Here is a 22060-nt window from a genome sequence, read left to right as displayed (position 1 = left end):
TGGTGGGATGTGAGTGTTGGGGTCAGGGAGTGCAGGACATTTAAAGGTCACTTTTTTGTTTCTGTCGAATAATTCCAAATCTGTGGTTCCTAGCCAGTATGTTTCCCAGTATAAAATTAAACTACATTAATACATGAAATGTATTAACAGTTGCAGATATGGACAATCATCAGCATATTATGGAACAATGCCAATGAAACTTTGTGTCGAACTGGGATTCGAACCAAGATTTTCCACTTAAATTTCCTACAAAAAAAGGTCCAATTCATTTTGGCTCTAGGACTGATAGTTTCCGTGTTGCAGGGGCTGGAAAAATGGCAGATTATTAAAAACAGTGTTTTAATCATATAAAATCAATGTTTAATGTCACCTGAACTTGGAACTAACAGAAAATCTACATGACTTATTAAAATATAACATCTTATCATCAATGTTTACATTTCAAAAATCAATAATTTTACCATCATCATCATCAGCAGCAGCAGCAGCAGCACCACCACGACTACCAGCACTATCTTGTAGATCAAGTAAAAATGCACTATTCGCACACAGACCACAGCATGTGCCGCACACCAAGGACCATGGAATCCCATCTTTTCAGCATACACATTGTCCACCACAGTCAGCAGACATTCGGCAGAAGCTGTTCTTCAGTACAGCTTCAAGTGCTAATGGATTGTCCAACTGCAGGACATCTCCAGAGACTGCCGTTTTCAATGTGCCAACCCCAATCATAAACAGTCTTATGCTGCATTGTTGGTCAGAGGCATGATTATTGTCCATGCATCAGATAACAAGTCTTCAGGCAGACTTACTCAAGTGGGAGGATCGCCTTCTGGAAACATGCTTCCCTATCATCCCAGCCTTCGAACACAATCACTGCAATCAACGACAGCCTTGCAAGACCCTCCATCAATGTTCATAACCAAAATGCAAGCCACCTTGATTCAGAAACAAGACCCAGCCCAAAAGCACCCTTATAACATACCGATTGCCCATGTTGCCCCTACACCCGCCCCCTAGTCAATGCTTTACCCACAATCAGTGGCAACAGTACCAGTTCAGGCGGCAAAAGTGTAGTGACTGTGGCAAGATGGAATACCAAACAGAGGTCTGCCAGACAGTGTCTAAAATGTCTGTGGACTGTAACAACTGGGAAGAAATCAACTGTGAATCAGAGGGTGATGTCACTTCCCACCCAGCCACAGAGTTTGTTCATGCTACATTGCCTCATACAATCGGGCCCGTGCATCTCTCCCTCAAGTCAATGGACATCCAGTCAGATTTCAGATTGACACAGGACCTTTTACTGCCATCACTGACTGGTCCACATACTCCACTATGAGATCCCCACCTCTCTAGTTGCTGGGTCAGCATCTGTGGAGCTACATTAATGGTACCACTGATATCAAAGGTCAGCTTTGGGCCACAATCTCATACCGCTCTCACATTATTCAGAAATGGATTCAGGTAGCACACAAACTGCGCCATGTCAACCTTCTGGAGATGGTCTTATTCTCTGTTCTCAAACTCGAGATCCATATTCCAGAACCTACCATCCACTCAGTTAATACAATGTCTTACATGACACGACTCCCAGAAAAGTTCATGTCTGTTTTGGAGCACAAGTTCCAAACTTCGAGGCACATACTGACCTGCTTTCCACAGCCACCTGTGCTTCTGCAAAGCCTGCAATTTGCTGTTTGTTCTGAAAGACAAATTATGCAATGAATTATGCCCAATCCAGTGGCCAACAGAGAATATCAAGCTTAAGGAAGCCTACTTACAACTCCCTTTGGGCGAGGCGTTCAGGTGACTTTGGTTGTCAGCACCATCTTTGGGCTATTTCACTACAATCATCTGCCATTTGGCATTGCTAGTGCTCCCATCATATTTCAACGGTGTTTAAAGAAACTAATTCAGCCACTCCCCGAAGTAGTCAACTATCTGTATGACATACTAGTCACCATCGAGGGTGCCAAGGAATTAGCAGACAATCCTGAGGTCCTCTTCACACTACTACAAGAGGCCAACCTCAAATGTCACATAGACAAGTGCATGTTTTTTGTCCCCCAGGTCACGTATCTAGGATACCTATTCATGGTCTCAGGCAATCCTACATCAGAATATGTTGACACCATTCAACATCTGCCCATTCCAATGAACACAACTCAGCTGAAATCCATCCTGGGACAGTTAAACTACTACAGACATTTTATTACTCATGCAACTGCCATCACAGAACCACTACATTGCCTACTACGCACAAGTGCCAAATGGGAATGGACTGCAAACTGTGACAAGTCTCTCTTGACTCTCAAACAATCACTCCTACACTCAACATGCTTAATGGCTTACAATCCTCAATACCCATGGTGCTGGCAGTGGACGCAGCGGATTATGGTCTGGGAGCAGTTCTCACCCACATGGTCAACTGCATCAAACAGCCAATTGTGTTTGTGTACAAAACTTTGTCCACATCACAATGCAATTATAGCCAAACAGATAAAGGAGCGTGGCTATCATCTTTCATGTCAGAAAGTTCCAAAATTATGTTACGGCCACTGCTTCACACTACCAACAGTCCACAAACTGCTCCTGTCATTGTTCAATGCCATGGCTATTATCTCCATCAGTATGGTGTGGCACTTTCAGCAGTGGGCCCTTCTTCTATTGGCCAAAACATACAATATCAGGTACCAAACTTTGCCACAACACGCCAAGCAGACCTCCTATCTCACATAGCAATGGGCAATGGCCAGGAGTTCGATGATGACCCTGAGGTGAGTTTTCACTCAGGCACCGGAGCAGCTGAGGCCATCACTCACTTACCTCTCAATGTAAAACTTGTCGCACAACATACCAGCGAGGGTACCACTTTTCAGGCAGTCCTCCACATGGTGCAGAACGGGTCTCCCCTAGACCAGAATGGCATCAGGGACCCAGTAATTCAAATATTCAGGCACTGTCAGCCCAAATCTCATTGCTGCACGGTGTCCTCCTCATATAGGGTGGAGCAGGCTCAACACAGGTAATTATCCCACCAATCCCGCAACATGTCCAACAGCTCCTACCTGCGGGTCACAGGGGTGTCATCTCGACTAAATGCCTCGCATGACAGAACAGCTATTGGAATGGCATGGGCGCAGCCATTACTGCCTTAAGTCTTCTCCTGTCTTACATGCCAAAGTAAATAGGCAGCTCCTCCTTGCCATTACTGTCCCTAGTCTGACACCTTAGGGCCTTGGTCCTGCATATACATCAACTTCATTGGACCTTTCCTCGGCTCTCCTCACTTTCAGTGGTCAATGTGGAGAGCCGATTTCCCTATGTCATTAAATGTCTGACATCTTCTGACCACACCATCTGTGCTCTTTCACACATTTACTGAAGGGTTTCCCAAAATGGTTGTTTTAGACAATGATCCACGATTCACTTCCACTATGTTCCTGCAATTTTGTGAGAAAAATGACATCCCAGTTATCCACTCGGCGCTTTTCCATACAGCTTCCAATAGCATAGCCAAGAGGATTGTCAGGAGTTCCAACACGCAAGCACCATCCTTTGGAAGATACCTTCTCATCATTCCTGACATCCGATCAAACCACTCCCCTGGAAAGCTCCTCCCCAATTGAAAAGCTGCATGGATGGCCTCACCAGTCCCAGCTCTCTCTGTTACAACCTCAGTTCACCCATGTACCTGCTTGGCACCCTTGCCATCATCATTTCGCCATTTGAGACCCTGTGTGGTCCCCGACACATTCTGATGGACGACGACTATTGATCCCTGCCACGATCTCCCATCTCCTTGACCAAGCTATGGCAGGAGTGACAGTGTCACCTGCCGCAGGCACATAAACCAGCTCTGAAAATGCCTGGGCCCTGATACACCCAACAGTGGTATAACTTCAGCTTCTGTTCCAGCATCATTGCCCTCACGTGACCAGACACCCGAAAGTGAGGCTGCTGTCTGGGACATAGGAATCGTGCCTCTACTACACCGTCACCACCAAACGCCATCCCCACAGATGTGCATGTTGCACCGTCTGCAGTCCAGCAACCCGACAGGGACACTGAGATGGGCTGCAGCCTCATGTCCCTTCCTGGTAGGGGAGGAATGCCCTATCAGAGATCTACACAAAAGGGAGTGGTAACATCGCAGAAACCCTGGGCATACATGCAGCCTACATGGCCCCTGCACACCTCTGCATCACAAGTTCACCATGTCGCAGTCATGACCGGATGCCTGGCGATGGTAGCAGTGCTGGCACTGATCGCCACTTCCAAGGTACCTATCTGCATCCACACAACAAGTGACAAGAAAATAGCATCAGCAGTATTCCGCCACACAGAATACACGAGCCAGTTCTACCAGCTTCAAGAGCCTCTCCTGGACTCTTGGCAGATGGTACTCACCTCACCATCTCAGGATGCTCTCAGAAGTCCACTGTAGTGATGGACACCACCATTCTCAGCTTTCATCATTGCTTCCTCTGTGGACTTAGAGTGTATTAAGGATTGTCTTTTCTGTGCCTGTGCTGGACTTAATCAGGACAGCATTCTTGGGATTTGGATTATTTCCCTGCAAGTGTATATTCTTATGAAGCTCTTAGTGGTGTCACTACATACTAGAAACAATCAGGCAATTTTAGATAGCAGCTCTGTTAAGCCTCTGGACCAGTACCTAGTAATACACCGTATTTTGTGCCTTTTGTTCTTCCTGTAGAAGCAAATGTATTGTGTTGTCAATAACATTATTAAGACTTGATCACTGTTTTATTTCATTAGCAGTGTACTCAGTTACTTCCAGACACGTCTTTTCCCACACAAGTGTTCAATGGTGGCATTTCTTCTGGATGAAGTGGAAGTAGACGAAGTTGAGAACTACAACCCAACAAGCATTATTAACCATGCTCTAACCAATTTTTGAAGAAGTGCCATACAATAGAGTTGCTACTTAATTAAGTAATAATTAACACAACACAGCTTGGCTTCAGGGATGGCTCATCGGATGAAAAAGCAAAACTGTAACCACTGAATACCTTTTGTGACTTAACAAATCCATCTGACAATGTAGATCATACTGTACAGTTAGACATTTTAGGAATGTGGACTGCTCAGCAGTGTGGGATCCGCACCAGGTAGGGTTGATAGAAGAGATAGAGAAGATCCAACGGAGAGCAGCACGCTTCGTTACAGGATCATTTAGTAATTGCGAAAGCGTTACGGAAATGATAGATAAACTCCAGTGGAAGACTCTGCAGGAGAGACGCTCAGTAGCTCGGTACAGGCTTTTGTTAAAGTTTCGAGAACATACCTTCACCGAAGAGTCAAGCAGTATATTGCTCCCTCCTACGTATATCTCGCGAAGAGACCATGAGGATAAAATCAGAGAGATTAGAGCCCACACAGAAGCATACCGACAATCCTTCTTTCCACGTACAGTACGAGACTGGAATAGAAGGGAGAACCGATAGAGGTACTCAGGGTACCCTCCGCCACACACCGTCAGGTGGCTTGCGGAGTATGGATGTAGATGTAGATGTAGATATGAGAGAATCATATAGTTGGTTTCCCTCTTGTTTATGTGGCAAGAAGCAGAAAGGCACTATACACTGCCACATAACAAAAAATGAACTGGCATCTGACTTGGGTACTGCAACTTTGCCTGTTCCTTGTGGTTTCATACTTGCACAGCAGGTCTTTTTCTAATATACAATATGACTTTTTGATGGGTTTGGAAACATTACCCACAGCAAGTATAGACAACTTGCAGACAAAAATCCCTCTTTCATTCTTTTGTCTGGCCAACAGTTTACGTCAACATCTAAAATCAAAATCTTTTGTTTATAGTAACAGCTTTTGCAAATTGTCTGTGGCTGGAAAAAAACTGATGCAAGTGGATATTGGAAGAGGCATGTGTGTAGTTCAAGTACAAGTATCCCCCATCCACATCACATCATTCTACAAGAAGCACTGCCGGACAAGTCTAAAAGTTACAACACTCTTTCATTGAAAAAAAATATTTGTCAACACATAATACAGATTTCTGTATACCCCTTGCCCAACAATGTCAGGTATTACTCTCTTTCAGTGTGTTCATGACAAACTTTTCATGCATTTTGTAAGTAACAGTCTTTCTTTGATCCAATAAGTTCCACAAAATCTTAATCATATGATCATTTTACATATTAATAAGTCGGATGATCTTCCAGTTTGTAATTTGTGAGGTATAGAAATGTGGCAATAGCTCTACTAATATTGGTTTGTGTGGTAAATGGTACACAACTGTTCAATTCCTTCCAGCAGTATCTGTATATTTTTTATTTCCTGCACACAATGAAAAGTCATCCAGTATACAAGTCTCTTCAAAAAATTCCTGAGCATTTGTAATTTCGTGCCAATGGTCTGTTGGAACAAAATGCATTTGGTACTCCTGCAGTTGCCTGGGTTTAATGTGTAACTGCCAGAAGTTACATTATTTATTGTTCAGAGCTGCATTGGGGAGAATTTTTTGTCACACAGTTTGCGAATTTCGAGATGGCAGACGTAGAGGGGCAGCATGTCTGCATTAAATTTTGTGAGACGCTCCAAGAAAACCTTTAGAGAGACACACCAATTGATGCAGGAAGCCTATGGTGATGACAGCTTAAGCACTACTCAATGTTATGAATGGTTCACACAGTTTAAAAATGGCCTGATGGAAGTTGAAGAGGACCCTCATTCAGGACGCCCTTCAAAATCTACGAACGACACTTAAGTCAAGAACATCAAAGAAACTGTGAATGCCAATCAAAGAATGACTATCCACGAGATTGCAGAAGAATTAATATTTCAGTTCGATCACGCCATGAAATCCTGAAACAGCATCTTGGAATGTATCCTGTTGCCACCAAGTTCGCCCCACAGCTAATGAGTCAAGACCGGAAAGACCTTCACCTCGCAATCTGTGAAGAGCTTTTGGATCGTGCAAATGAGAACAAGATGTTCCTTAAAAGAATCAGAACTGATGATGAGATGTGGGTCTACAGAATGATGTTGAGACCAAGGTTCGATCTTAAGGATTAGTTCATCATGAAAATGTGCCACAGGAAAAACTGTTAGTCAATAGCACTATCACGATGTGTTGCAACATCTGTGAGAAAATGTATGTGGAGGAGAGTATTTCAAAGGAGGCCGTAAGTAAAAGGTAAGCATAGAAAAATTTTGTGGAGAAAGTTCCGGAATTTTTTGAATAGACAACGTACATCAAAGACTTATCTCTGACCATACCAAATAGTACTGAATCTACTTTGTTTGTCAATGATACAAGCACAACAATTACCACTTCAGACCAGAAAGTGAATAATAAAGTAAATACAGTATTGGGAGAAACCTGTTCTTGGTGCATAGTTAATTGCAGGAAAATACTATGCATTCAGTTCTTTGAAAGATAATTCTACTATGGGTGGCAGCACACTCCCTGTCACGTTTCTGAAACTGGTGGGCACCTCTCATGGAAGGCTGATATTTATGACCCCCTGTGGACACCATCTGCAACTACTGCTGTTATCAGAATACTGTCCACTGCTAGCAGTTGATTCTACAATCAGTTTCAAATGCCGGTCCTCTAAATTTTCTCAACAGAGCTCTGCGAAAAGAAAGTACTCTTTCCTCCAGAGATTCCAACTAGAGTTCATGAAACATATCCTTAACACTTGTATGTCGATGGAACCGAACAGTAACAAACCGAGCAGCCTGCCTCTGAGTTGCTGTGCTATCTTCATTTCAGCCAACCTGGTGGAGATCTAAACACTCGAGCAGAGCTGGAGAATGAGTGGCACTAGTGTTCTATGTGTGTTCCCCCTTAGAGAAGAACAACACTTTCTTAAAATTCACCCAATAAACTGAAATTGACAATTAACCTTCCCTACTACCATCCTTATGTGCCTGTTGCTTTTCATATCATTTCCCAGCATTACACCCATAGATATTTAATAGACTTGACTGTGCCAAGCAGTACACTAATAATGCTGTACTCAAACATTACAAGATTGTTTCCCTCACTCATCTGCCATTAACTTACAAAAAATGGCTCTGAGCACTATGGGACTTAACTTCGGAGGTCATCAGTCCCCTAGAACTTAGAACTACTTAAACCTAACTAACCTAAGGACAACACATACATCCATGCCCGAGGCAGGATTCAAACCTGCGACCGTAGCGGTCACGCGGTTCCAGACTGTAGCACCTAGAACCGCTCGGCCACTCCAGCCGGCCATTAACTTACATTTTTCTCCATTTAGAGCTAGCTGCCATTCAACACACTAACTAGACACTCTGCCTAAGTCATCTCATATCACCTCATACTGTACCTCAGATAGTTCTTGTAGGCCAATTTGAGGTAGTTTCCTGACCTGATAACCACAAGTGTCATATATAAAACTGTTCTTCTCAACTTCTTCTGCAGTACTGTGGTATGATGTAAACAATGAAAGTGTACTGAACAATACAGAAAGTAAATAATAGTATCAAGAAAATGTGTTTTGTCTTGGAAACCATTCAGAATAAGACATCTGTTCATTTGAAGTTTTCTTGCTTCACATGATCATTCCTGTGATATCCCTAACCATTCCTCTTGGGACAACCTATCAAACTTCCCTGGGGCATTCCTGATGATAACTTTGTCTATGATGAACACTCACCATCAAAGACAATGCAAAAACATTTGGGACTACTGCAACAGAGAATTTCAACCAAGTCTTCCTAGAGCATGTGAATAATTATTAATGTGCTACTAATGCACCTACAGCTAAGAAATGTTACCATAAATTACACATTTTTGCCTTCAAGGCAGTGGTTAACTTGAATGTTACATGATTATTCATTCACTGATCCGTGATTGTATTAGATCTTCTTCTATTTCTTGAAACCAATTGGGTTTTTTGATTGAACTGTTTACTACATCAAAAATCCTCTTTGTGAGTCTTCTGTTGTTCATTCTATGTATGTGTCCATAGAATGTTAGTCGCTGTTTTCTGATCATGTCTGTGAGCCTGTCTGTGTGTTCATACAATTCTCTTCATCCACATACCATCTCTTTGTTCTGCTCCAAAAACTTTTCTGGGGACTTCATGTTCTATTTTTTGTCTCTGTGATGTCTGATTGCTTGGTTGGTTGGTTGATTGACTGGGTTGAAGTGACCAAACGGTAAGGCCATCAGTCCCTTGTTTCAGCAGTGGACCGTTTGGATGGATTTACATCTCAGAAGAGTCGTAACGATAAAAGGTAAAAGGCTAAAAAATGTAAAAGTGCAGTTGTGTTGTCAATTATGAAAACAATAGTATGCAGAGCCAAAAGAAGGGGGCATTCCACCAAAATGTGTGTTACTGACTGGAAGGCCCAATGACCACAAAGTGGGGGTAGCTCATTACACAAAAGAAAACCATGGGTCAGCCTGGTACGGCGATGCGGAGACGAAACAGGGTGGTCGAGTCCTTTCGGGAGAGGCGGAAGGAAGAACGCCAAGAGACAGGCATCAACTGAATCACACGAAGTTTATTAGACAGAGAGAGAGTCTCCCAAGAGTTGGTCCATGATTGTGCGAAGTAGGATTTGATATGAAGCTGTAAATCCGCCGCAGGAGGGATGACAGATAAGGGGGGTAAGTGACTGCTCCCCCAGCCAAACGGTCAGCAAGCTCATTACCTGGGATACAAACATGGCCAGGGACCCAAAGCAAGTCAACAGAACAAGCAGCATGGTGAAGATCAGCAAGACGGTCATGGATGGTCGAGACCAAGGGATGGCGGGAAAAACAGCAGTCAACTGTCTGAAGCCCACTCATTGAATCCGTACATAACAAAACGCGGTCGAGTTGTGACTGTTTAATAAAGATAAGGGCCTGGGGAATTTCCATCAATTCCACAGTAAACACCCCACATTCAGTTGGCAGGAGATGATTTTCCATGCCAACAGAGGACGTGAAAGCATATCCCACATGATCAGCAGATTTAGAGCCATTGGTGTAAAAAACAACAGCAGCCCAAAACTCCCACAGAATGCAGCGGAAAAAACAACCAACGTCGGCGGGGATCCATCCGAATCCAGGGCCGAGGAACTAACCAAGGGAGGGTGCTGGGGAGGGAAAGTGGGAGACAGGACAAAGAAGGCAACTGAAAATCACAGAGAAGAGACGCAAGGCGGAGCCCAACTGGTAAACCCGCCCGAGGGTGAGAATCAGGTGGGCGACGTCCTTAGTCTGGGAACAGGATAGAATAGGAAGGATGAGTGGGAGAGGAACAGAGAGCGATTGCGTAAGAAACCAGAAGCTGGGACCGCGAACAGAAAAGGGTGAGGGGGAATCCCAGCCTCAACCAGGAGACTATCAACAGGGCTAGTAGGGAAGGCAGTGGTGGCCAAACGGATACCACGATGGTGGACCGGATCCAGGAAGTGCAGTGTGGAAGGAACAGTTGAACCATAAGCTTGACAACCATAATCCAAGCGAGACAGCACTAAAGCCCGATAAAGCCAGAGAAGAGTGGAACGATCTGCACCCCAGGAGGTATGGGCAAGGAAGTGAAGGACATTGAGTTTACGGAAACATCCTATCTACAGAAGACTGATATGAGACAGCCAAGCAAGCTTGTTGTCGAAAAGAAGATCCAGGAAACAAAACTGTGGGACCACAGGTAATCATTGTGCATCTAGGTAGAGCTCTGGATTGGGATGGATCATAGTACGGTGACAGAAGTGGACCACCCGCGATTTTAAAGGAGAGAATTGAAACCCGTGTGAGGGGGTCCATGAAGAGGCACACCATATAGCATCCTGGAGCTGCCGGTCTGCAGAGGCCATTGAAGAGGAACTAACGCAAATGCATAAATCATCCACATACAGAGCTGGGGTGACCAAAGGACTGACAGAGGCCAGAAGTCCATCTATAGCAATGAGGAAAAGAAGAACACTCAATACGGAACCCTGTGGGATGCCATTCTCCTGGGTCTGTGGAGAACTAAAAACAGTACCAACCCGAACCCTGAACAACCGATTGAACAGGAACTGGCAGATGAAAATCTCGAGTGAGGCCCCGAAGACCCCACTCATACAGCGTTAAAAAGATATGATGGCGCCAAGCCGCGTCATAGTTCTTGCGAAGGTCGAAAAATACTGCAAACAAATGGTGGCACTTGGAAAAACCCTGCCGAACTGCAGATTCCAAGCGAAGTAAATGATCGATCGGAGACCGTCCCTCTCAGAAGCCACAATGGTAAGGTGGCAATAGATCCTAAGATTCGAGGGTCCAATTGAGCTGACAGGCTACCATCCGTTCAAGTAACTCGCAAACAACGTTTCTCAGACTAATTGGCCGATACCTTTTGACAAACAGGGGGTTCTTACCAGTCTTAGGGATGGGAACCATGATGCTATCCCTCCATTGAAAAGGGAAGTCACCCTGGAGCCGAATACGGGTAGGCACCAGGAGAAGATGTCATTGTGGAGCACTGAGATGTTGAAGCAATTGGTTATGAATGGAGTCTGGGACAGGGGCCATATCATGAAAAGCAGAAAATGCGGAAAGAAGTTCCCATTCAGTAAAAGTTTTGTTGTAAGATTCTGACTGACAATGAGTAAAACATAAGGTGGAGGCCTCAGCCCGCTGTTTCTGGTGAAGAAAAGCAGCCAGGTAGGAGGTTGATGCTGATGCTGTTGCAAAATGGGTCGCAAGATGTTCCGCGAGAATCAACTGGTCTGTGCAAAGGCCATCCGGGAGGGCAAGGCCCGGCAAGGTAGACTACCGATGGCAACCTTGGAAAGAATGAAGTGTAGCCCATACCCGTGACATAGGGACAATACAACAGAAGGGAGAAATAAAGCATTCCCAACACACCCATTTCCTCCGTTTGATTAAGTAACGGCCTTCGGCGTGAAGGTGTTTAAAGGTAATAAGATTGGCAGCGTATGGATGCATCTTAAGGTGTTGCAAAGCTCAATGGCGACCACGGATGGCGATGGCGATGGCAATGGCAATGGCTGTACTCCACCCCAGGACTTGCCGGAGGTGAAACGGTCCAGATGAGCATGGGATAGCAACGCTAACAGCACGAACAATCGCATAAGACACATCATGTAGGACGTCATCAATACCACCCAACAAAGAGGGAGAAAAAATGACCTGTGCAATATACAGGGTGTTACAAAAAGGTACGGCCAAACTTTTAGGAAACATTCCTCACACACAAATAAAGAAAAGATGTTATATGGACATGTGTCCGGAAATGCTTAATTTCCATGTTAGAGCTCATTTCAGTTTCGTCAGTATGTACTGTACTTCCTCGATTCACGGGATACTCTACCTGTGCTGCTAGAACATGTGTCTTTACAAGTAGGACACAACATGTGGTTCATGCACGATGGAGCTCCTGCACATTTCAGTCGAAGTGTTCGTACGCTTCTCAACAACAGATTCGGTGACCGATGGATTGGAAGAGGTGGACAAATTCCATGGCCTCCACACTCTCCTGACCTCAACCCCCTTGACTTTCATTTATGGGGGCATTTGAAAGCTCTTGTCTACACAACACCGGTACCAAATGTAGAGACTCTTTGTGCTCGTATTGTGGACAGCTATGATACAATAGCCATTCTCCAGGGCTGCATCAGCGCATCAGGGATTCCATGCGACGGAGGGTGGATGCATGTATCCTCGCTAACAGAGGACATTTTTAACATTTCCTGTAACAAAGTGTTTGAAGTCACGCTGGTACGTTCTGTTGCTGTGTTTCCATTCCATGATTAATGTGATTTGAAGAGAAGTAATAATATGAGCTCTAACATGGAAAGTAAGCGTTTCCGGACACATGTCCACATAACATATTTTCTTTCTTTGTGTGTGAGGAAAGTTTCCTGAAAGTTTGGCCCTACCTTTTTGTAACACCCTGTATATAGAGGCAAATTGGCATGTTTGCAAGACCAATGAGGTAACCTGTCCATCGGGGAGTGGGAAGGAAGCGAGAAAATCAACGGGAAGTGCTCACTATCGCAAAGGTCATCGTGTGGCAACCAGTGTAATGAAGGGAGGAGGGAGGGACAAGAAACAGAAAGATCAATGGCAGAAAAGGTACCATGACTGGCACTGAAATGGGTAGGGGAGCCATCATTAAGAAGGCACAAGTCGTGGTCTGCAAAAAACTGCTCTATGAGAAGACCCTGATTAGATGAAAATGCACTGCCCCACTAGGGATGATGAGCATTAAAATCCCCGAGGAGGAGGGCGGGAGGAGGAAGTTGCTGAAGAAGGGCAGTTAAGGCAGCAGGTGTAAGAGTCCTGTCAGGAGGAAGATAAAGATAGCAAACTGTGACCCCAGATTCCAGGTGGACCCTAACAGCAACCGCTTACAATGTAGTTTGAAGAGGAATCCACGTGCTAGCAATGTCCGTATAGACCAACGTACAAACACCACCAGAGGCCACAGGGGGCTGACCCGATTTCAACAGAAAGCACGAAACCCACCCAGGGACGGTGAGTGATCATCAGTAAAATGAGATTCCTGTAGAACCACACAAGCTAGAGAGTAAAACGAAATAAGGGATTTCAACTCTGGGAGGTGACGGTAATATCCATTACAATTCCATTGAATAATCACAGAACGATGATTCAAATGGGGAGTGAACAGGCTAAAGCCAGTCATGCTGCCGGGTCACCATCCATCACTGACAAGGAGGGGGCGACATCCATGAACAGCAGGTCAGAGTCACATTGCAAAGGTGGGGAAGGGACCTCTGGCGACACCAGAGGCTCCTTGTCCCAGGACATATGTTTCTTCTTCTTCTCTGTTTGAGATCGAGGAGGGCTGTGCTGCAAAAAGGAGCCAGCTGCAGCAAGATATGGAACAGAAAGAGGGTGGGCGACCTGGGGGCCCATAGACTGTGGTTCTCATGGTCGTCATGTGGCAGCAGACCTTTGGCCTGGAAGGTGCCGAGAAAGGGGGTCCTTGGAGGGGTGCCCTTGACCGGCAGACACCGAAGAAGTGGAACACTTCTCCAGCTGGGGAGGGGAGTGGCGCCCAGAGGAGAGGGTGTGGGAACTTCAGGGGAGGGGGGAAGGAGAGGGGTTCGGGACTGGGGTAAGGAAGGAGTGAAGATGTAACTAAAGGATAGCTAGACATCATTGAGAGGGATGAAGACGTGCATACTCCTTACGAGCCTTAGTATAGGTTAGAGGATCAAGGGACTTATACTCCTGTATCTTCTTTTCCTTCTTATAAGCTGGGCAATCCAGTGAACATGGAGAATGACTGCTATGACAATTAACACACAAAGGAGGAGGAACACAGGAAGTCCCCTCATGGTGTGGACGTCCACATCCACCAAAGAGAACAGTGGGAGGACGTGTCCAAAATACAAGCACTTAAAACCTACGATAGGTGGTGAGATGTACGGCTTCACACCACATTGATAAACCATAATCTTGACCTTCTCAGGGGAGATTATCTCCTTCAAAGGCCAGGATAAAGGCACCAGTATCAATGCAGTTCTCCTTTGGGCCCTTCTGAACACACCAAACAAAGTGAACACCCCGCCGTCCTAGACTGTCCCTAAGTTCCTCATCTGTTTAAAGGATGAAGTCTCTGTGAAAAATTACACCTTGAACCATATTCAAAGACTGGTGGGGGGTAATGGACACAGGAATTGTGCCAAGATGGTCACAGGCACGAAGGGCCACACACTGGGCAGCTGAATCAGTTTTGAACAACTACAAACCTGACCGCATCTTGCTCATAGAGTCCACTTCGCCACACTTGTCTTCAATGCATTCCACAAAAAATAAAGGTTTGGTATTAGTGAAAGTATCCTGATCAGTCCTGGTGCAAACCAGATAGCAGGAGAAAGGTTTCGCCCCTAACCGATGAGCCTGACCCTCCTCCCAGGAGGTAGCCATGAAGGGAAGGCCGAAGGGGCAGAAGAAGCAGCACTAAAAGAATCATTTCCAGTCAAAGAGACAGCCGTAGAAGAGTGGCCAGAGTTCTGGACCCATATGCGTTTCATTTGCATAGCGTCCACCATGATACCACCCACTCCAATCAGGGGCTCTGCCCACAGCGTCATCCAGCCAAAGCAAGGGCTCAAGCAAAAGGGTACATAGTGACCCCACCACATGGGCTGGTTATCGTGCTGGCTATGTACCCTAGCATCAGACAACGAAGTGAAGGAAAATATGCAAGGAACTAGGAGGGCACATGCCAGAGACACTAGGTAAGGTGCGCTTCCCCAAACGGCTGGATCGGTCAGGGGTCCACTACACGCAACAAGCGGCTACACGGGTAGCAGGGGTTGTGTGGCGTGGGCTGCGCTGTTTTTTAGGTTAGATGGCCTTGGGCAAGTACAGAAAGGGCAACAGCCTCAACGGGTGCGGGGCAAAGTCAGGACATGCGGGGACCAAGCAGCAATCAGTATTGTAATTGTAAACTGTCGAAGCTGCGGCAACTTCAAGCGCAGATAGAAAGCACCGAAGCTGAAATCGTTATAGGTACAGAAAGCTGGCTGAAGCCAGAGATAAATTCTGCCGAAATTTTTACAAACGTACAGACGGTGTTTAGAAAGTACAGATTGCATGCAACCGGTGGTGGAGTGTTCGTCGCTGTTAGTAGTAGTTTATCCTGTAGTGAAGTAGAAGTGGATAGTTCCTGTGAATTATTATGGGTGGAGGTTACACTCAACAACCGAGCTAGGTTAATAATTGTCTCCTTTTACCGACATCCCGACTCAGCAGCATTAGTGGCAGAACAACTGAGAGAAAATTTGGAATATATTTCACATAAATTTTCTCAGCATGTTATAGTCTTAGGTGGAGATTTCAATTTACCAGATATAGACTGGAACACTCAGATGTTTAGGACGGGTGGTAGGGACAGAGCATCGAGTGACATTATACTGAGTGCACTATCCGAAAATTACCTCGAGCAATTAAACAGAGAACCGACTCGTGGAGATAACATCTTGGACCTACTGATAACAAACAGACCCGAACTTTTCGACTCTGTATGTGCAGAACATGGAATCAGTGATCATAAGGCCGTTGCAGCATCCCTGAATATGGAATTTATAGGAATATAAAAAAGGGAGGAAGGTTTATCTGTTTAGCAAAGGGTAAAGAAGGCAGATTTCAGACTACCTAACAAATCAAAATGAAAATTTCTGTTCCGACACTGACAATGTTGAGTGTTTATGGAAAAAGTTCAAGGCAATTGTAAAATGCGTTTTAGACAGGTACGTGCCGAGTAAAACTGTGAGGGACGGGAAAAACCCACCGTGGTACAACAACAAAGTTAGGAAACTACTGCGAAAGCAAAGAGTGCTTCACTCCAAGTTTAAACACAGCCAAAACCTCTCAGACAAATAGAAGCTAATCGATGGCAAAGTTAGCGTAAGAAGGGCTATGTGTGAAGCGTTCAGTGAATTCGAAAGTAAAATTCTATGTACCGACTTGACAGAAAATCCTAGGAAGTTCTGGTCTTATGTTAAATCAGTAAGTGGCTCGAAACAGTATATCCAGACACTCCGGGATGATGATGGCATTGAAACAGAGGATGACACACATAAAGCTGAAATACTAAACACCTTTTTCCAAAGCTGTTTCACAGAGGAAGACCGCACTGCAGTTCCTTCTCTGAATCCTCGCACAAACGAAAAAATGGCTGACATTGAAATAAGTGTCCAAGGAATAGAAAAGCAACTGGAATCACTCAACAGAGGAAAGTCCACTCAACCTGACGGGATACCAATTCGATTCTACACAGAGTACACGAAAGAACTTGCCCCCCTTCTAACAGCCGTGTACCGCAAGTCTCTAGAGGAACGAAAGCTTCCAAATGATTGGAAAAGAGCACAGGTAGTCCCAGTCTTCAAGAAGGGTCATCGAGCAGATGCGCAAAACTATAGACCTATATCTCTGACGTCGATCTGTTGTAGAATTTTAGAACATGTTTTTTCCTCGAGTATCATGTCGTTTTTGGAAACTCAGAATCTACTCTGTAGGAATCAACATGGATTCCGGAAACAGCGATCGTGTGAGACCCAACTCTCTTTATTTGTTCATGAGACCCAGAAAATATTAGATACAGGCTCCCAGGTACACGCTATTTTTCTTGACTTCCGGAAGGCGTTCGATACAGTTCCGCACTGTCGCCTGATAAACAAAGAGCCTACGAAATATCAGACCAGCTGTGTGGCTGGATTGAAGAGTTTTTAGCAAACAGAACACAGCATGTTGTTATCAATGGAGAGACGTCTACAGACATTAAAGTAACCTCTGGCGTGCCACAGAGGAGTGTTATGGGACCATTGCTTTTCACTATTTTTATATATATATATATAAAAAAATGACCGGAAGTTCCATGTGGCTTTTCGCGGATGATGCTGTAGTATACAGAGAAGTTGCAGCATTAGAAAATTGTAGCAAAATGCAGGAAGATCTGCAGCAGATAGGCACTTGGTGCAGGGAGTGGCAACTGACCCTTAACGTAGACAAATGTAATGTATTGGGAATACATAGAAAGAAGGATCCTTTATTGTATGATTATATGATAGCGGAACAAACAGTGGTAGCAGTTACTTCTGTAAAATATGTGGGAGTATGTGTGCGGAACGATTTGAAGTGGAATGATCATATAAAATTAATTGTTGGTAAGGCGGGTACCAGGTTGAGATTCATTGGGAGAGTCCTTAGAAAATGTGGTCCATCAACAAAGGAGGTGGCTTACAAAACACTCGTTCGACCTATACTTGAGTATTGCTCATCATTGTGGGATCCGTACCAGATCGGGTTGACGGAAGAGATAGAGAAGATCCAAAGAAGAGCGGGGCGTTTCTTCACAGGGTTATTTGGTAACCGTGATAGCGTTACGGAGATGTTTAACAAACTCAAGTGGCAGACTCTGCAAGAGAGGCGCTCTGCATCACGGTGTAGCTTGCTCGCCAGGTTTCAAGAGGGTGCGTTTCTGGACGAGGTATTGAACATATTGCTTCCCCCTACTTATACCTCCTGAGGAGATCACGAATGTAAAATTAGGGAGATTAGAGCGCACACGGAGGCTTTCAGACAGTCGTTCTTCCCGCGAACCATATGCAACTGGAACAGGAAAGGGAGGTAATGACAGTGGCATGTAAATTGCCCTCTGCCACACACCGTTGGGTGGCTTGCGGAGTATAAATGTAGATGTAAATAGAAATTTAGTAATGCAGGTGAAACCCCAGAGGGACCAGAGAATGCCAAAAGGATGAGGTAATTACTCAATAAAACCAAATCACAAAGCCAACATAACCAGGACGATAGCGGGGCCAACAATAACAAGGACACCAAGAGAGGGAGATGTGAGGGTGGAGGGAAGGAGCAAGAACAGGAAAGGAGGGAAAGGGAAAGGAAATGCAGCCCGGGAAAGGAGAGGAAGGGAAAGGAAATGCAGCCCGGGAAAGAAGGAAGGCTGCAATAGCTTAGGGACCAGTGCTCGGCGCGCACGTACTCACGAAAGGACTGTGAGCCCCATAGTGTGTGTGATGCCTGACACTCCAATTATGGTTGTTTCTGATGTGTAAAGTGCTTTTGGTAGTACAACTGTACTGCTGTGCCTGTGTTTGGCCAGTTTTGAAGTATTTCTTTTACTGCAGTGCATATATATTTCAGTTTGTATGCTTTCTGAAGTTTTCCTGTTCTTTCTATGTTTGATCCTCCTATATGTGTATATTCCTCAAGATATTTGAATTTTTCCAATCTGCTAACTTTTCTGTATTTTGTGTACATCGCTTGGTTGTTGCTGTTCTTTGTTTCCACATATTGTGTTTTCTCATGTGATATCAGTAGACCTGTTTTGGCTTTATGTAAGTATTCCCATGTTTCTTGTCTATTGATGCTGAATATTGCCACGTCTTCTGCAAATGCCAGGCATTTTATGATCGTCTTGTTTGAAAACGTTCTTCCTAACTGAATTCCTTTTACTTTTTCACACCATTGTTTGATAATTTTGTCCAAGACCATGTTGAATAAAAGTGGAGAGAGATTATCTCCTTGCCTAACTTCTATATATATCTGTAATGGGCCTGCAATTTCTTCCATAAATTTTATTTTGGATGTGGTGTCTGTATATGTCTGTGAGTATCCTAGTTTTTCTGTCTATTCCACATTCTTCTAGTGTGTTGGAGAGAATCTGTCTTCTTGAAGTCCATGAATGTGACTATGGCAGTATTCATGTGTCTGACCATTGGGAGCGTTCGCAGGTTCCAAATCTGTTCAATACAGGGTCTTCCTTTTCTGAAGCCTGCTTGTTATTCACCTATCTTCATATCAACTTGTGGTTCTATGAGTTGAGTAATGCTTTGGACAGAATTTTGTTGGTGACCAGTTATACTGAGATACATCCGTAGTTGTGATCTTTCTTGTATCACTGGACGTAATACTGTCTTCTCCTGGGGCTCTGTTGTTTTTCAGTTGTTTTATAATCTCCTCTACCTGTTATTGAAGGTGGTTTTAAATCTGGGTTTGGTAACATCCCTCTTTGACACACCCAATAACAACATTAATCCTTACTTATTCTCCTTTTCTGCAAACTAACATAGTTTCTGGGGCCCTTCACACATTGTAGCCAATGTAGGATCTCTCTCTTAAACTGAAAGCCAAGGAAAGTTCAGTGTGGCAGTTGGGAGCTGCCTATCTTACACATCTGTGGCTCTGTTACACAGTATCTTTTAGTTGAGGAAAAAAACTCTAATTGGCCAATAAAAGTTAAAATTACCACATAAAATTACCATTCTTATTCTGATGTACTCAGTCACACTAGATCAAATAAGAACTTACCCCTTTCTCCTGTGTCATATACAGAATTAGCTTTGCTTCCACCACAAGGCTGAGACAAGTTTCCATTGCAATATTTATTACACTCTGCCTTAACAGTAGGACCATGGTCTTCAAGTGAACTTCCACAGGAACATTTTTCTGCATTTTTTATTGCTGCATACCTAGGAAACAGAAACGGATATGCAAATGTGGCGCCACAAGGTTACAAACACAGTAATTAAAAAGTTCTAAAACTAGAGTTAATGATCCAAATACTGAGCAATGCAACTAGTTAACTAAAACAATGCAGCTATGATTTTGTGTTTACAATGCACGATTCTTCACTATGAAATACAAAAAAACAACTGACTTACTGCCATTTGGGATTTGTGAATGGCTGACTTGTTACAACAATGACATTATTAACATGCCAGAGACACAATCCTCAAGAAACTAACATTAAAATGTTATCTAAATAAAAATCGTCAAATGAAACAGACTTTAATGAGAAAAGGGGTTCTTAAATGGGGATGTTGTTATTAACTCCTAGCAGCATATCAAAAACAATGGAAATAATCAATCACATTGGAAAAATATGGAAAACACAATATGTTTAAAACAAGACTGCCATGTTTAATACCACCATTTAAAAATGAAGTGTAAAATAGAACAGCAGTATTGCCATCCCCAATAGACCAATATAGGTCTAATATACAACACAATTTACACTACGACCAACAATAACTAAACAACATAGTCTTGAAGAACACAAACAACATTACAACTGCAACATAAAAAATGCAGACATCAATTATGTAGCATATGACATCACTCTTCAAATAATACACCCATACATCACATTGTCCAGCAGACCCGACATTTTCTTACAACTTCATCTCTGTCAGGTTCCGAACAATATGAAGCTACAATGCAAGACCCCCACCTGAATGGATTCAAGAGAGAGAAAGTGCAGATGCAGTTGATAAAAATATGATGTGATGCATGAATATTTTCATTGTCAGCAGAGAGTTAATTGTAACAAAGTATTTACAATAACAGTTATTTCTTCTTGAAAATATACTCAAGCACATTTAAAAAAAAGAAAGAAATTAATTCACTTCTAATTTTCAACTAAGAAACCAAAAATAAAAATAAACCCTGGGTCACATGTAGCCTAGGTAGTCTTTTTAATACAAGCATATGAAACATTCTGAAGGTAACAAATAATAACTGTTCATTCATGTTCAACAACCAAAGCTGCTTCCTCAGAACTTTTTTCTTTCTTTAAAAAAATGACAGTTTAATGAAGAAAGGTGTAAAAATGTCAGCGAAGAAATTATGTAACTCAGTCAAATCCCCGCTCAGCATTAAAGTACAACATACTGGAATGTTAATAACAAATGGGTGAAGGACAAAAAAAGAATTCATGGTAAACAGCGGTGCTCAATAAAAAAAGAAAAGACAACATGCAGATAGCAAAATAATGACAGAGAAGAAAGATTTTAAAAAGGGGTATGAAACTAAATATAGAGTCCCAAAGAAAAGACAAGACAATGCAGCAAGATGGAAGGAGAATGAAAAGAGAACCCATACGCCAAGTGACAACAGTGCACAAAACTACACAGTTTGAGGTAACATGAACAAAGAGTGATGGTAAATAAGAACTCAAGACGAGCTGTAATGAGAGCGACTGGTTTAGTAATATATTTGAGCGGGTGACTAAACATTCATAAAAACCTCCCAAGTGTATTTTGATGCACTTATCTAAAGTGGGAATCCATAAAACCCCATGTGCGAAACTAAGTATATACTACTGCACTGCAGAAAATAAGGGCTTTGTATAGGACACTGTATGGCAATGGCCTCTCACTTTGTGTATTAACAATACAAGAAGTGAAGGGAAATGAGGCTGACAGCTGACAAAGACAGCAGAAAATATTCACCCATGTGCCAGCATCATTAATTTTGTTGCGCACACATAACTGGAAATGCAGCATGGATGGAGAGTACTGAGAAAGCAGAAGGCTGAGGATCCAGAGATCTACAAACCTAACTAAAATGTGAGGTAGAGAAAAGTAAGACGGTGGCTTCATAAGGAGGACAGTAAACACTGATGTTGGGAGGATAACAGGACCTAATGACATGTGGCAGGAGAGTTCCCACAAGCATTATTCAGAAAGTTGTGTTGTATAGGTAGGAAAGTGGGGAAAGGGGAGGGGATGGATGGAAGGCAGGGGAGTGGAGGGGATG

At 43.7% G+C, this 22060-nt stretch overlaps 1 protein-coding gene across 1 annotated transcript in view; it reads right to left on the bottom strand.

Moving 5' to 3' along the window:
* LOC126297546 (putative inactive tyrosine-protein kinase Wsck) overlaps positions 1 to 22060 on the bottom strand; it is a 139883-nt gene that overhangs the window by 91035 nt on the left and 26788 nt on the right. Inside the window, exon 2 of the mRNA XM_049988467.1 lies at positions 19832 to 19992. Within this exon, the coding sequence (XP_049844424.1) occupies positions 19832 to 19992 (161 nt within the window). The remainder of the gene's footprint in view (positions 1 to 19831; positions 19993 to 22060) is intronic.

Source organism: Schistocerca gregaria, chromosome X (assembly GCF_023897955.1).
Source record: "Schistocerca gregaria isolate iqSchGreg1 chromosome X, iqSchGreg1.2, whole genome shotgun sequence".
NCBI classification, from domain to species: Eukaryota; Metazoa; Arthropoda; class Insecta; order Orthoptera; family Acrididae; genus Schistocerca; species Schistocerca gregaria.
The sequence above is the reverse complement of the archived record's forward strand: the minus strand, read 5'-3'. Positions and strand labels throughout refer to the sequence as shown.